At 40.5% G+C, this 15,172-nt stretch overlaps 1 protein-coding gene across 8 annotated transcripts in view; it reads right to left on the bottom strand.

The window, feature by feature from the left end:
* usp48 (ubiquitin specific peptidase 48) overlaps nucleotides 1-13,311 on the bottom strand; it is a 97,740-nt gene extending 84,429 nt beyond the window's left edge. For 7 of the 8 annotated variants that reach the window (XM_061689198.1, XM_061689200.1, XM_061689199.1 and 4 more), the window contains exons 1-4: nucleotides 13,155-13,311; nucleotides 12,564-12,701; nucleotides 12,069-12,189; nucleotides 11,834-11,975 (exon numbers count right to left, since the gene is read on the bottom strand). In XM_061689198.1, coding sequence (XP_061545182.1) covers nucleotides 11,834-11,975; nucleotides 12,069-12,189; nucleotides 12,564-12,701; nucleotides 13,155-13,171 — 418 coding nt within the window. In that variant the 5' untranslated portion in view covers nucleotides 13,172-13,311. Of the gene's footprint in view, nucleotides 1-11,833; nucleotides 11,976-12,068; nucleotides 12,190-12,563 lie in introns of all 8 variants that reach the window. The other variant, XM_061689197.1, reaches the window with a different exon arrangement.
* Between the last annotated feature and the right edge of the window lie 1,861 nt (nucleotides 13,312-15,172).

The following is a 15,172-nucleotide window of genomic DNA, read 5'->3' as shown; positions in this document are numbered from 1 at the left end:
CAATTTCTATCTTGGTTTCATCAGACCAGAGAATCTTATTTCTCACCATCTTGGAATCCTTCCGGTGTTTTTTTTTTAGCAAACTCCATGCGGGCTTTGATGTGTCTTGCACTGAGGAGAGGCTTCCGTCGGGCCACTCTGCCATAAAGCCCAGACTGGTGGAGGGCTGCAGTGATGGCTGACTTTCTGGAACTTTCTCCGATCTCTAGACAGCATCTCTGGAGCTCAGACACAGTGATCTTTGGGTTCTTCTTTACCTCTTTCACCAAGGCTCTTCTCCCCCAATTGCTCAGTTTGGCCGGAAGGCCAGCTCTGGGAAGGGTTCTGATCGTCCCAAACGTCTTCCATTTCAGGATTATGGAGGCCACTGTGCTCTGAGGAACCTTAAGTGCAGCAGAAATGTTTTTGTAAGCTTGGGCAGATCTGTGCTTTGCCACAATTGTCTCTGAGCTCTTCAGGCAGTTTCTTTGACCTCATGATTCTCATTTGCGCTGACATTCACTGTGAGCTGTAAGGTCTTATATAGACAGGGGTCTGGCTTTCCTAATTAAGTCCAATCAGTGTAATCAAACACAGCTGGACTCCAGTGAAGGTGTAGAACCATTTTAAGGATGATCAGAAGAAATGGACACAACCCAAGTTAAATATATGAGTGTCACAGCAAATGGTCTGAATACTTATGGCTGTGTGATATTTCAGTTTTTCTTTTTTAATTCAACCCCAATTCCAATGAAGTTGGGACGTTGTTTTCAACATAAATAAAAACAGAATACAATGATTTGCAAATCATATTCAACCTATATTTAATTGAATACACGACAAAGACAAGATATTTAATGTTCAAACTGATAAACATGATTGTTTTTAGCAAATAATCATTAACTTTGAATTTTATGAAAAAAAAAGCTGCGACAGGTGGCAGAAAAGACTGAGAAAGTTGAGGCTGTTTGGAAAGCTGTTTGGAACATCCCACAGGTGAACAGGCTAATTGGGAACAAGCGGGTGCCATGATTGGGTATAAAAGGAGCTTCCCTGAATTGCTTCGTCATTCACAAGCAAAGATGGGGCTTCTGTGGGCCCCGAGCTCATCTAAGATGGACTGATGCAATGTGGAAAAATGTTCTGTGGTCTGACGAGTCCAGATTTCAAATTGTTTTTGGAAATTGTGGATGTCGTGTCCTCCGGGCCAAAGAGGAAACGAGCCGGCCGGACTGTTATGGATGCAAAGTTCAAAAACCAGCATCTGTGATGGTATGGGGCTGTGTCCACATCTGTGAAGACACCATTTATGCTGAAAGGTACATACGGGTTTTGGAGAAAAATATGCTGCCATCCAAAAAACGTCTTTTTCATAGACGTCCCTGCTTATTTCAGCAAGACAATGCCAAACCACATTCAGCACGTGTTGCAACAGCGTGGCTTTGTCGTAAAAGTGCAGGTACTAGACTGGTAGCCTGCAGTCCAGACCAATCTCCCATTGAAAATGTGTGGCACATTATGAAGCGTAAAATATGACAACGGAGACCCCGGACTGTTGAAATTCTTTTGTGGAATTCTTTCCCAAGAATGGGAAAGAATTCCACAAAGCTTCAACAATTAGTGTCCTCAGTTCCCAAACATTTATTGAATGTTATTAAAAGAAAACGTGGTAAACATGACCCTTGTCCCTGCTTTTTTAGAACATGTTGCACCATAAAATTCTAAGTTAATGATTATTTGTTAAAGTTTCTCAGTTTGAACACTAAATATATTGTATTTGTAGTGTATTCAATTAAATATAGGTTGAACATTTGCAAATCATTGTATTCTGTTTTATGTTTAACACAACTTCCAAACTTCATTGGAATTTAGGTTGTAAATCTGGAAAAATTTCAACAACTCCGTTTTTTTCCTGTCAGTATGAGGTGCTGTGTGTACATTAATGAGGAAAAAAATGAACTTAAATGATTTTAACAAATGGCTACAATATAACAGAGTAAAAAATTTAAGGGGGTCGGAAAGCTTTCCGTACCCACTGTAAATTCCCGGGCGGAATGCTGGGCCCAGTACATCCCTGATAAGCAGTACAGAAAATGGATGGAGCTTGTGAGTTAAGAGCTAGAGCTGGAGCTAAAAAGCTCACTTGACCTCAGCAAAATTGCTCAAATGTCTGCGCTCTGAGTTTTGTAACACACACAAATAACACACACACACACACACACACACAGGGAAGCTAACTGTTTACAAACCATAACCAAAGCGGCAGACATTATCAATATTCAGCAGAAGTTGACTTCAGCAAACTAATTTTCAGCTTCATTTGATTGACAGGTAAAGGTCAAATGTGACGTCACAGTCCAGGAGCTTTAGAGCGGGCCTTATTTTACATTTTATTTCATCTTTATTTAAGCAGGTAAAAGGCTATTAAGAGAAAAAAATATTTTTTTTTTCAAGCGCCAAGAGGCAGCAGAAATTATACAGTACATAACATGACAACATTCATGAAATAAAAATAATTAAAAAAAAAAAAGATTAAAATGTATAATGTATAAATGTCTGATTCAAAAACAGTGACAAAGCCCACATATTTTCGAGTACATTCATGGTATTGTTCTTATTCATTCAAATTTGGCAGGCTTTAGTGGGTTCATGACTTTATAAAGTCCTGCTCACCATTATTGGCACCCTTTTTTTTTTGTATAACTTGTATATCTTCAGAAATAAATGGAAATGTCCTAAACTGATATCATCAGGATCTTTTATTTGGAGATCCAAAGTAATTTAACAAAGACATTTTTTTCCCCCCCAACTTAGATATTGTAATTTCAAAGAAAATACAGAAAACACCATGTGCGGCACTATTGGCACCCCTCCTTAATATTTGGTTGCACACCCGTTGGCAGCAATGACAGTCTCCAAACATTTCTTGTATCCATCTATAAGCTTTTTGCACTTCTCGTGATATTTTCTCCCACTCTTCATTTGCAATTTGTGCAAGCTCTTGAACATTTGCAGTGTTCATTTCCCCAATGGCAGATTTCAGCTCCCCCCAAAGATTTGCAATTGGATTGAGATCAGGACTAATTGCTAGCCATTTTAAAGCAGTCAATTTTTTCCGTTTGAACCATTCCTTTGTGCTGTTGGATGTGTGGTTTGGGTCTTTGTCTTGCTGGAGGATCCATGATCTTCGCCTCAAAACAAGTTTTCTTACACTCGGTAAGACATTTCGCGATAAAATCTGTTTGATAATTTTCTGATTTCATGATGCCTGTGATACAGTCAAGGCCTCCAGTTCTAGATGGGGCCATTTCTTTTTCACACAGGGCCAGGCAACTTAACAGTTGTTTTCCTTAATAAAATAAATCACCATTTAAAATGTTAAGTTCACTGGGTTATATTTGTCTGATATTTACATTTGTTTGATGATCTTAAACATTAAAATGGGGAAACTATGCAAAAACCTAAGAATTTGAGAAGGGGGCCAATACTTTTTCATGGCACTGTATTACGCTCGATAATATCATTATATCAGTGGCATTAGTTTTTTTTAAATAAAATAAAAATAATTAAAAAATATGACCGTTTATCGTGATAGCGTTTGGGAAAATATATTGTCCTAAAACATTTGGCAACTAACAGGGTGAAACATAACATTTTGAGAAAGAGCAAGAGCAGTGGATAACAAAAAAATATTGTCAAAGTTGTACAAGTAAAATTTTGGACTATAACGGGACCGCGAAGAAACAACCGTCACATAGCGGCGGAATACTGTCGCTGTATTCCGTGATGATAAGTTGCAGGGACTCATGGTTCCAGGGCTGGGACTCATTGTCTCCAGACATGTGCATCCTGGGACTCAGATAGTCTCAAGTGTAAAATTATCCATGCTCTTAAAAAGGACGTGCTTTAATTATTATGCATTAATATCATATAATTTAAAAAAAAAAAAAAAAAACATCAACGATACTATCATTTATCGTGATAGTTTCTGAGAAAATATATCTTCCTACAAAAATATATTATGACAGGCCAAGGCGAGTCGCCTCGACCCATCAGATTTAGAGTGAAAATAATAAGATGAAAATTTACAATTTCTTTGTGAAGAACATTAAGGCCTAATTCGTCCAAATGTCCTAACGCTCTGACATCTTGTGGAATTGTCCTTCAAATAAAGATCTTTATGATGACCAGATTGTTAGGTAACCATTTAGAACCCCAATTCCAATGATGTTGGGACGTTGTGTTAAAAATAAATAAAAACAGAATACAATGATTTGCAGATCATGTTCAACCTATATTTAATTGAATACACTACAAAGACAAGATATTTAATGTTCAAACTGATAAACTTTATTGTTTTTAGCAAATAATCATTAACTTACAATTTTATGGCTGCAACACATTTCAAAAAAGCTGGGACAGGTGGAAAAAAGACTGAGAAAGTTGAGGAATACTCATCAAACACCTGTTTGGAACATCCCACAGGTGAACAGGCTAATTGGGAACAGGTGGGTGCCATGATTGGGTATAAAAGGAGCTTCCCTGAATTGCTCAGTCATTCACAAGCAAAGATGGGGCGAGGTTCACCTCTTTGTGAACAAGTGCGTGAGAAAATAGTCGAACAGTTTAAGGACAATGTTCCTCAACGTACAATTGCAAGGAATTTAGGGATTTCATCATCTACGGTCCATAATGTCATCAAAAGGTTCAGGGAATCTGGAGAAATCACTGCATGTAAGCGGCAAGGCCGAAAACTGACATTGAATGCCTGTGACCTTCGATCCCTCAGGCGGCACTGCATCAAAAACCGACATCAATGTGTTAAGGATATTACCACATAGGCTCAGGAAAACTTCAGAAAAACAATGTCAGTAAATACAGTTCGGCGCTACATCTGTAAGTGCAACTTGAAACTCTACTATGCAAAGCAAAAGCCATTTATCAACAACACCCAGAAACGCCGCCGGCTTCTCTGGGCCTGAGCTCATCTAAGATGGACTGATCCAAAGTGGAAAAGTGTTCTGTGGTCCAACGAGTCCACATTTCAAATTGTTTTTGGAAATTGTGGACGTCGTGTCCTCTGGGCCAAAGAGGAAAATAACCATCCGGCCTGTTATGGACGCAAAGTTCAAAAGCCAGGATTTGTGATGGTATGGGGCTGTGTTAGTGCCAATGGCATGGGTAACTTACACATCTGTGAAGGCATCATTAATGCTGAAAGGTATATACAGGTTTTGGAGAAACATATGCTGCCATCCAAGCAACGTCTTTTTCATGGACGCCCCTGCTTATTTCAGCAAGACAATGCCAAACCACATTCTGCACGTGTTACAACAGCCTGGCTTCGTAGTAAAAGAGTGCGGGCACTAGACCGGCCTGCCTGCAGTCCAGACCTGTCTCCCATTGTCCAGACCTGTCTCCGATTGCTGAAAGGATTGTCGGTACCCCCCCTACCCACCATTGAGGACTTGCACGCTGCCAGAACTAAGACAAGGGCGTGCAAAATCCTCTCGGACCCTCCGCACCCCGGTCACCAGCTCTTCCAGCTCCTTCCCTCAGGTAGGCGCTACCAATCAATGCAAACAAGAACTAGTAGACATTCCAACAGCTTCTTCCCTCTTGCGATCAACTTCTTAAACACCTAACCTATAATTCCATTACAATAAGCTGGCAATTTTTTGACTTGAGTTCGTTGTCACATTTCTGTGGGGCCAATTATGTATTACTCCTGCACCCACTGTAGTTGTCTCGCCATGCTGCACTATTTGCATATACTGGCCACTCATGCCAGAGTAGCATCTGCTCCATTTGCACACTGATTGAGGAGTATCTGGAACATTTGCACAACCAACATTGTCCCAGATGATCGCACTACTCGTCACTTTAAACCGCATACACTCCTTGAAGTCTCAGCGCCCTTTGCACAATGGTCATTGCACCGGACTATTGCAATATTAGTCATTCGAACTGCTCTAAGTGCTAGATATATGTATATATATATATATATATATATATATATATACATACATATATATATAGAGAGATGCTAGAGGACTCTGCATCTTTTTGCACAATTGTTTTTTGTCAATGTCTTTATGTCTCCAAAGTGTTCTGTAAATTGACTGTCTGTTGTACTAGAGCTGCTCCAACTACCAGAGACAAATTCCTTGTGTGTTTTGGACATACTTGGCAAATAAAGATGATTCTGATTCTGATATGTGGCACATTACGAAGCGTAAAATACGACAACGGAGATCCTGGACTGTTGAACAGCTGAAGCTGTACACCAAGCAAGAATGGGAAAGAATTCCACCTACAAAGCTTCAACAATTCGTGTCCTCAGTTCCCAAACGTTTATTGACTGTTGTTAAAAGAAAAGGTGATGTAACACAATGGTAAACATTTGCCACCTATCCCAGCTTTTTTGGAACGTGTTGCAGCCATAAAATTCTAAGTTAATGATTATTTGCTAAAACAATTAGTCAATTTGAACATTAAATATATTTTCTTTGTCGTGTTCAATTAAATATAGGGTGAACATGCTTCACCGTGTTTGCTTTGGACTCTGTGCTCCAGTATTTGACCTGAGTCTGTGGATCTCAGAGCCCTACTGGGTTTATATACCATTAGCATTTCATTCAAACCATTTAGTGATTTATAGACCAGTAGCAAAACTTTAAAATCGATTCTAAAGCTGACTGGAAACCAGTGTAAAGACGTTAGAATTGGAGTAATATGCTCTGACCTCTTTGTTCTGGTCAGAACCTGAGCTGCAGCTGTTTAATGCTCTTTTTAGGGAGTCCAGTCAGAAGACCATTACAACAGTCACGTCTACTCGAGATAAAAGCATGGATGAGCTTCTCATAGTCTGCTTGAAACATGCAAGCCTTCACTCTGGATATGTTCTTCCGATGGTAGAAGGAAGTTTTCGTAACGGATTTGATATGACTGTTGAAAGTCGGGTCGGAATCTATCAGAACGGACTTGGTCTTTGGTTTTTAAAGCGAGTGGCTCCAGGTATTTACTAACAGCAGTCCTCTTTTCTTTATTGCCAAAAACAATTATCTCAGTTTTGTTGTGGTTTTAATTGAAGAAAATTTTGTGAACTTGTGAACCACAGCAAACAGAGTGTGAGTATTGTTGAAGTTCTTACTGATGATTTCAGAAGAGTGTTGCTATCTAGCCCTGACTAACTCTTGGTTAAAATTACAAAGACTTTGTCTGTAGAGGTCATATAGTCAATTTGGAGTCAGAAATAGCTATATCCTTAATGTCAATTGATAGAATTACAACAGCCTTAGAGATGACCAGGTCAAAGATGTGACCTTGAGTGTGGGTTGGACTCTTAATATGTTGATCGAGGTCAAATATGTCTAGTATAGCAGAGAGTTCTTTAGATTTTTTTTCCATGTTATTGTCAACATGAATGTTAAAGTCACCTGTTATGACAAAATAGTTGTACAAATAACTGACAGCAGTTCTGAAAAGTCCTCCATAAATGTTCTATTGTATCTTGGAGGCCTATAAATTATTAAAACAATAACCTTTGGGTCATCTTTAACTAAAAAACAAGAGATATTCAAAAGAGCTAAATTCACCCAGTAAAATTTCTTTACACTGAAATAATGACTTAAAAATAACAGCAATACCACCGCCTTTTTTCCCTATTCAACACTTGTTCATCAAATAAAAATTTGCTGGTGTTGCCTCATTTAAAATGGTATTACACCTACTTTCTGTTAACCACGTTTCATTTAATAACAAAAAGTCCAGATCATAGGTTGTAATAATGTCATTAATCAACATTGATTTATTACCCAGTGACATAACATTGAAAAGAGCTAGTCTCGCAGAGATAACTGGAGACAATGGTTTGATAGATTCAAATTTTGTAAGGTTCTTCAAGGGTAGAGGAGGGGCCCTTTGCATCTTAGTGGACGTTGGTTTCAGGCGAGGGGGGATGGGAGGAAGATCTTGGCGTGGTGTGCGTTGGATTCCAATATTGACAATCGTCTTCATGCTGTCCCTCACACCTAGCAGAGGATTTAGGCTTGTAGAGAGTGAGTTTTGCATTGGGCTTTGCTCAACTGGGGCAAGGAGGGATGTGGGGGATTCAACGTGCTGGCTCATCTCATTTGTCATTCGCTCCTCCGATTGTTTGGATGACCCTGATGAATCCGGCTGCACCTTGTGTCGCCTTATCTCCTGTTCCTCCGATTGTTTGGGAACAACTGCATCATTTTGTCCTTCAGCCTTGCCACCAAGGCCAGTGTTTTCTTTTTGGGCCGCTGAATGACGTACACAGTAAAATATGTTGGCAGCCAATAACTTAACCCCCTGTCTATTTAGACAGAAACCGTCTGCCTTGAAAAGATATCTGCGCTCCCAAAAAATGCAGAAATTGTCAATGAAACTCACAGATAGTGCTGTACACACTTTTTTGAGCCACTTATTTAATTGACTCGAGAAACGTTCATCTCCAAACCGTACAAATGGGAGCGGTCCACTAATAAAAACCTCAGCATCCAACCTCAGCGACCGTCCATGGCCACTCACACGGCGTTAAAGCAGCATATACACACACACACAGGACGTCCTCGAGTTGCGACGCACTTGACCTACGACGTTTCGACTTTACGACCCCTGTGCCTCGTCCGCCATTTTGTCCCCAGCACCATAGCGTTTCTGCTTAGCTAGTGCTTGTCTGTTTTTGTGCGGCGGGAGTATCTTTTCCTTTTTCGCCCTCCTTTTTTCACACTCCCAGCAGTAATGGTAAGTACAGTATCTTATTTTTTTTATTTTAATGTATTTAATTTCTTTATACGAAGTGTTAACCTTTCCTGCTACGGTCACCTGACCGTGATCGGGAGACGCAGGGGAGAGGCTTTCTCCAATGCCGAGGTTGTCCTCCTCTGGGTTAACTCCCTTCTCTCGTTGCACAGCTGAGCTGGGTGGCGGCAACAAAGGCACGAAGCACCGATTTGCTGCTTTAATGGCTTTATTAGCTCCTCTGCACATTCAACGTCAACAGGTCTCCGCTAATCGCTACTCTTCCCCGGTCGCCGTCACTCCACTTGCCACTGTTCACACTCGCACCGGCGCGCACTCCTTGCGTTACGTCGCCAGCATAGGAACGGAACTCGTTCGTAAATGGAGGACTTTCTGTGTGTATGTATATATATAATATGTATATATATGTATGTGTGTGTGTGTGTGTGTGTATATATATATATATATATACACACACACACACAAAGTGTTTTGCCCTTCCATTTCTTTGCACGTGTGTAACACTTACGCTTCCCATCAGCACCCAACACAAGTTAACACAAAATGGAGTTTTGAAATTGTTTTTATTATGCCGTGCCTTCAAAATGTCATGTGAAAACGGTCAGCGGCGCAAAAAGTTTTGCGGACCGCTTTTATTTTATATTGTGCTTTGTTGCAATGTAAGTGCAATGTAAATAGTTTTAATTTCAGAATTAATTTATACTTTGAAGCATTAATATTAATTTGTGTGATTGTAATGCCTTGATTTTAGTAAGATTAGTACACTGTAATAGCGATGAATTGTAATAAGTTAATGTCGCTCTTTGTTTCTCTCTGTCCCTCTTTATATACAGCGGCTGAAATAAGTCTTTAACACGTCACCGTTTTTCTCAAATATATTTCCAAAGGTGCTATTCACATGAAAATTTCACCAGACGTTGAGAACAACCCAAGCTAAATACTCCATACATACAAAGAAAGTAGAAAAAATAAGGTCAGAAATTAAGCAATATGAAATGACACAGGGATAAAGTATTGAACACGCCAACTGGTATTTATTTAATACTTTGTACAAAAGCCTTGGTTTGCTATGACAGGTTCAAGAAGCCTCCTGTATGGAGAAACTAGTCACATGCATTGCTCTGGTGTGATTTTGGCCCATTCCTCCTCACAAGCAGTCTTCAAATCTTGAAGGTTCCGTGGGCTTCTTTTATGGACCTAGAGTTTCAGTTCTTTCCATAGATTTTCAATTGGATTCAAGTCAGGTGATTGGCTGTGCCATTCTCGCAGCTTTATTTCTTTTCTTGGAAACCAATCGCGAGTTTCCTTGGCAGTATGGTTTGGATCATTATCTTGCTGAAATGTCCACCTTCGTTTCATTTTCATCATCCTCGTAGATGGCAGCAGCATTTTGTCAAGAATGTCTCGAACTTCACTGTTGGTATGGTGTTTTTAGGGGCATGTGCTCTGCCATTTCTCCTCCAAACGTGGTGTGCATTACGGCATCCAAAAACTTACATTTTGCTCTCATCCGACCAGACTATATTCTCCCAGTATTTAACTGGCTTGTCCAAATGTTGTTCAGCAAACTTTAAACGAATTTTGACGTGCTTTTTTTCAGCAATGTGGTCTTGCGTGGTGACCGTGTATACAGCGGCGGAGTACTTTACTCAATGTTTTCCTTCTGACAACAGAACGTGCTAATTCCAGGTCTTTTTTAAGCTCTCCACGGGTGGTCCTCGGCTCTTGGACAACTCTTCTGATTATTCTTTGCACTCCTCTGTCAAAAATCTTGCGAGGAGCACCTGATCGACTCAAATTTATGGTGGTATGATTGGCTTTCCACTTGCGTATTCTGGCCCAAACCGTGCTCACTGAAACGTTCAGACGCTTAGATATGAGTCTATAGCCAATGTCAGTGTTATGTTTTGCAACAATTAGTTTGCGATGTTCTTGATACAGCTTTCTGCTCTTACCAATCATGAGATGTGTCTTGACTCACACCTTGGCAATGAGACCTTTTTGGAGGCCATCAATTAGGACAGAACCATCTGATATTCATTTGCACTGACAAGGGCCTGGATTGCTGTTTGATTATTGATAGATTTTCGGTGTTGTCTTGGCTTTCCATGCCTTTTTGCACCTCCCTTCATGTGTTCAATACTTTTTCTCTGCATCATTTCACATAACTTAATTTAAAAAATTAAATAAATCTTATTTTTTCTACGTTCTTTATATGTATGGATTACTTGAGTTGTTCCAAACATCTGGTGAAATTTTCAGGTCAATAACACCTTTGGAAGTATATTACGTGAGAAAAATGGTGACGTGTTAAATACTTATTTCAGCTGCTGTATGTTGCGACTGGAACAAAATTGTATGACTTGACTTGCTACTAGCGTAAACCAGGTAATGACTTGCCTCGACTTGCTTGTTTCTTTCCAAAAGTGACTTGGGACTTGTTCGAGACTTGAAGGTTATGACTTGAGACTAGCACATATGTGACCTACTCTCACCTCTAATGATTAATAACCTTGTGACACAATCATTAGTGACAATAGCTAGCCTGGCTAATCATGGTGCAGACCCACAAGAGCTGGCCCATGCTGCTGTTTTGTATGCATTATTAGACATAATCTGGCGACTCGTAACACAAGCTAGATAGCTAGCCTGGCTAATTACGATGCAGAGCCGTGAGGTAGGCAGACAGAGTGGAGCTCTTCCTGTGTCTGTACAGTATGAGCATCCGTGTTTGTTAGGGTTTTTTTTTTTTTTGGAGGGGGGGATTATAGTTTCATTTTCTTGTTTGGCTGTCAATTTACTTGGGCGGCCCACCCAAGTAAAGTCTATGTTAGGCAAACACTGGTATTCAGTTGAATATAGGTTCAAGATTATTTGCAAATCATTTATTTCAATTTTTTCACATCATCCCAACTTCATTGGAATTGGGGTTTGTAAATTTGAAGCACAGCGGCTCACTATTTTATACGACAACGATACTGAGGCACTTTTAATACAGCAATATCATTAATACTCTGACATCCGCACAATCATTGAAAGAAAATCTAGCACACATTACTTGTACCTGACTCTGTGTTGTGTTCCTGTGCACGGGAATTGTAGCACTGATAGAGGCTTCTTCGCAACTCAAGGTTGTGGAACCACACTTGCAAGAAGGTGTTGACATAACATGTAGCTCCCAGATTGGTCAAACCAACAAACGTGTTCTGTAAGAGAGACAGAAAAAAGACATACACTATTAAAGTTCTGGGATTAGCATTGCATAGACTTCACAGTGCACAGTAATTGAAGTATTGTACCTTATCTCTGCGCTCTGAATTTGGGTCATCAATATTGTGGAAAGCATTTTCATCAATCTCCCCAAGCCACGTCTGTTCACCAATCCCAACAAGACAGTTGGGATTTCCTTTGCAGTTCCTCCTGAAAAACCACAGCATGCACACAAATTTACAGCTATTCAAAGAACAATTGCATAATACAGATACAGTATACCAGATCTAAGCAACTTTAAGCCACAGAATAAAACCTAAATCGGGAACATATCAAATATTGACATCTGAATAATCTGATGGGCTAACGTGATGTTTATTGATGTCATCTGCCGGTATGTCGCGATAAATAGTGACAGAATGTCGATTATAAGCGTCGATGCGCAGCATTTCGGTAATTTTCTCCATAAAAGAAAATAAACTAGCGGGTGACGAAACTAGCGGGTGACGAAAATCCCCAAGCCTCATGAACTTGCTATTTCATTTCATCACGATCGAATATGATGCGACATTTGTCAAAAGTACCTGCAGTTTCCCCTCTTGCAGGCCGGAAGGCTGATGCGGTACGCTAGCTCGATATGCTCCTGTCCGATGTCTTCGGGTTTTACAGATTCCACCCAACGCCAAGCCGCTTTCTCCAACTGTAAGCGCGGCGCCATTGTCCTAAGGTTTAAGGTTACCCAAAAGGATCAAATGCGAAAAAGAACGAACTGCAATGTGATGAGAATGGTCACACTACTTCAAGGAATGCTAACACAAGCGGCTAAAACACTAAATAGTCCTTAGCAGGTCATTGCCTGCTTTCAGCGCAATCCCTTCGGTAGCAGCCTACCGCCGTTCGCGAACTGGTGCTCTCTAATTTAACCAGCTATATGAAGCTTAATATTTTACAATAATTAACCCGCCACGTTGCACCAAAAACGCAGTGACACATTAAATGACAAATTCGCTGGATGGCTAAAGTTAAAGCACTGCCCTGCTTGTGTTAATATTGGCTAGTTAACTTGTTAAAACGTAGCATAGCCCAACCCGACCTTGTTTGCCCCTCCGTATCCCATTTAAGTCTATGAGACACTAACGAGTTCTGAGATAATGGCAAGTATTATCGAACCTTACTTCACCAATTGCTTCATGTGATTTCACATTTTATTGGATTTTATTGCAGATTTAGCGCCTTCGTGTCTGCATATAAAGGTATTACTAAGCTAAAATGCGCACGATGTCAATAAAAATGACGTAGGCTAGATCCCTGTTCCTTGTAACCGGAGGAAGAGGAAGCTGGTACTGGATTAGGTTCTTCTTCGTCGTTTTTTTCTTCTTCCTTTTGGTGTTTACGGGCGGTTTGCAGACTGTATTAGTGCATTACCGCCACCCACTGTTCTGCAGTGATTTGCATTTACTGTAGGTTCTTTTTTTTCTGTCCAGCATGGATGGATGGATGGTATTATGAGAACCTTTCCTTTACGAGCGCTATATATATAAATCTGTACATTATATTGTTATGTAGTTTTTAAATTATTTTTTTTCACATAAAAGATGGAAAAGAGCAGTAAAATGTACAAACTTCAATAACACAAACAAAGACCCAATAGAAAAAGAAGGTGAGGGTGGTCCAGAGAAAACTTTGGAGATTATGGTGTCAGGCCGACGGTATCACTTTTAAAATACCAATTACTTCAGACCAAAAAAATTCTATTGCTGGCCAGACCTAAAAAGTGAATGAAAGTACCAAGCTCACCACAGCCATGCCAGCACAGTTCAGAGACAAAATTGTAACATGTATTTTTTTCTTAAATTAATTTTAAGATGGATAACCCATTTTAGTTTTAGAAATTCAATGTATATTTTGATGTCATTATAGCAAATACTGCAATCATAATTATAGTCTTAAGTGTCTTCAAAGAGATTTGCAATTAACACTTGATTTCTTTTAATATGCAATCAATTACCAGGAGAAAATCCACACAAGCATATAGGGAGAACTTGACTCCACAGGCGGGAGCTTGGATTTGAACCCACAACCACTACATGTGTTTTAACCAGTCCATGCCACCAATTTAACATACGCTTCTATGAAAATGAACTGCCATGAACAGCAGTAGAAGTCAAATATCAATTTTAGCTGGGAGGGCTGGCAGTGAATGTTTTTTTTTAAAGATGCTCTAAATACATTTTGACACTCCAAACACATTTCTTTAGAAACACATTATTGTTCAATGAAAAAAATATAGCCAAATGTCTAACATTGTACTTAAAGAAAATATTAAGATGAATAGTCTTGACGGTACGGTGACCGACTGGTTAGCACATCTGTCCCGGGGACAGTGCCTCTGGACAGGTTGACTGGGGTGGTGGCCCCCCTTTTTAAGAAGGGGGAACGGAGGTTGTTTTTCAACTACAGGGGGGTTACTCTCCTCAGCACTTCCTGGTAAGGTCTGTTCTGGAGAGGAGGGTCCGTCGGGAAGTCAAATCTCAGATTCAGGAGGAGCAGTGTGGTTTTCGTCCTGGCCGTGGAACAGAAGACCAGCTCTACCCCCTCGGCAGGCTCCTCGAGGGTGAATGGGAGTTCGCCCAACCAGTTTACATGTGTTTTGTGGACTTGGAGAAGGCGTTCGACCGTGTCCCTTGGGGAATCCTGTGCAGGGTGCTTCAGGAGTATGGGGTACCAAACCTGTTTTTACGGGCTGTTCAGTCCCTGTACGACCAATGTCAGAGTTTGGTCTGCATTGCCGGCAGTAAGTCTGATTCGTTTCAGGTGAGGGTCGGACTTCGCCAAGGCTGCCCTTTGTCACCTAATCTGTTCGTAACTTTTATGGGCAGAATTTCTTGGCATAGCCGCGGGGTAGTGGGATTCCGGTTTGATGGCCTCAATATTGTATCTCTGCTGTTCGCAGGCGAGTATGTAGCGGTCGGGATGAAAATCAGTACCTCCAAATCTGAGACCATGGTCCTCAGTCAGAAAAGGGTGGCGTGCCCTCTCCAGGTCGGGGATGAGATCCTACCCCAAGTGGAGGACTTCAAGTATTTTGGGGTCTTGTTCACGAGTGAGGGAAGAATGGAACGTCAGATCGACAAGCGGATCGGTGCAGCGTCTGCAGTGATGCGTACTTTGTATCGGTCCTTTGTGGTGAAGA

Source organism: Phycodurus eques, chromosome 10, assembly GCF_024500275.1.
Source record: "Phycodurus eques isolate BA_2022a chromosome 10, UOR_Pequ_1.1, whole genome shotgun sequence".
In the NCBI taxonomy this organism is placed as follows: Eukaryota; Metazoa; Chordata; class Actinopteri; order Syngnathiformes; family Syngnathidae; genus Phycodurus; species Phycodurus eques.
The sequence above is the reverse complement of the archived record's forward strand: the minus strand, read 5'-3'. Positions and strand labels throughout refer to the sequence as shown.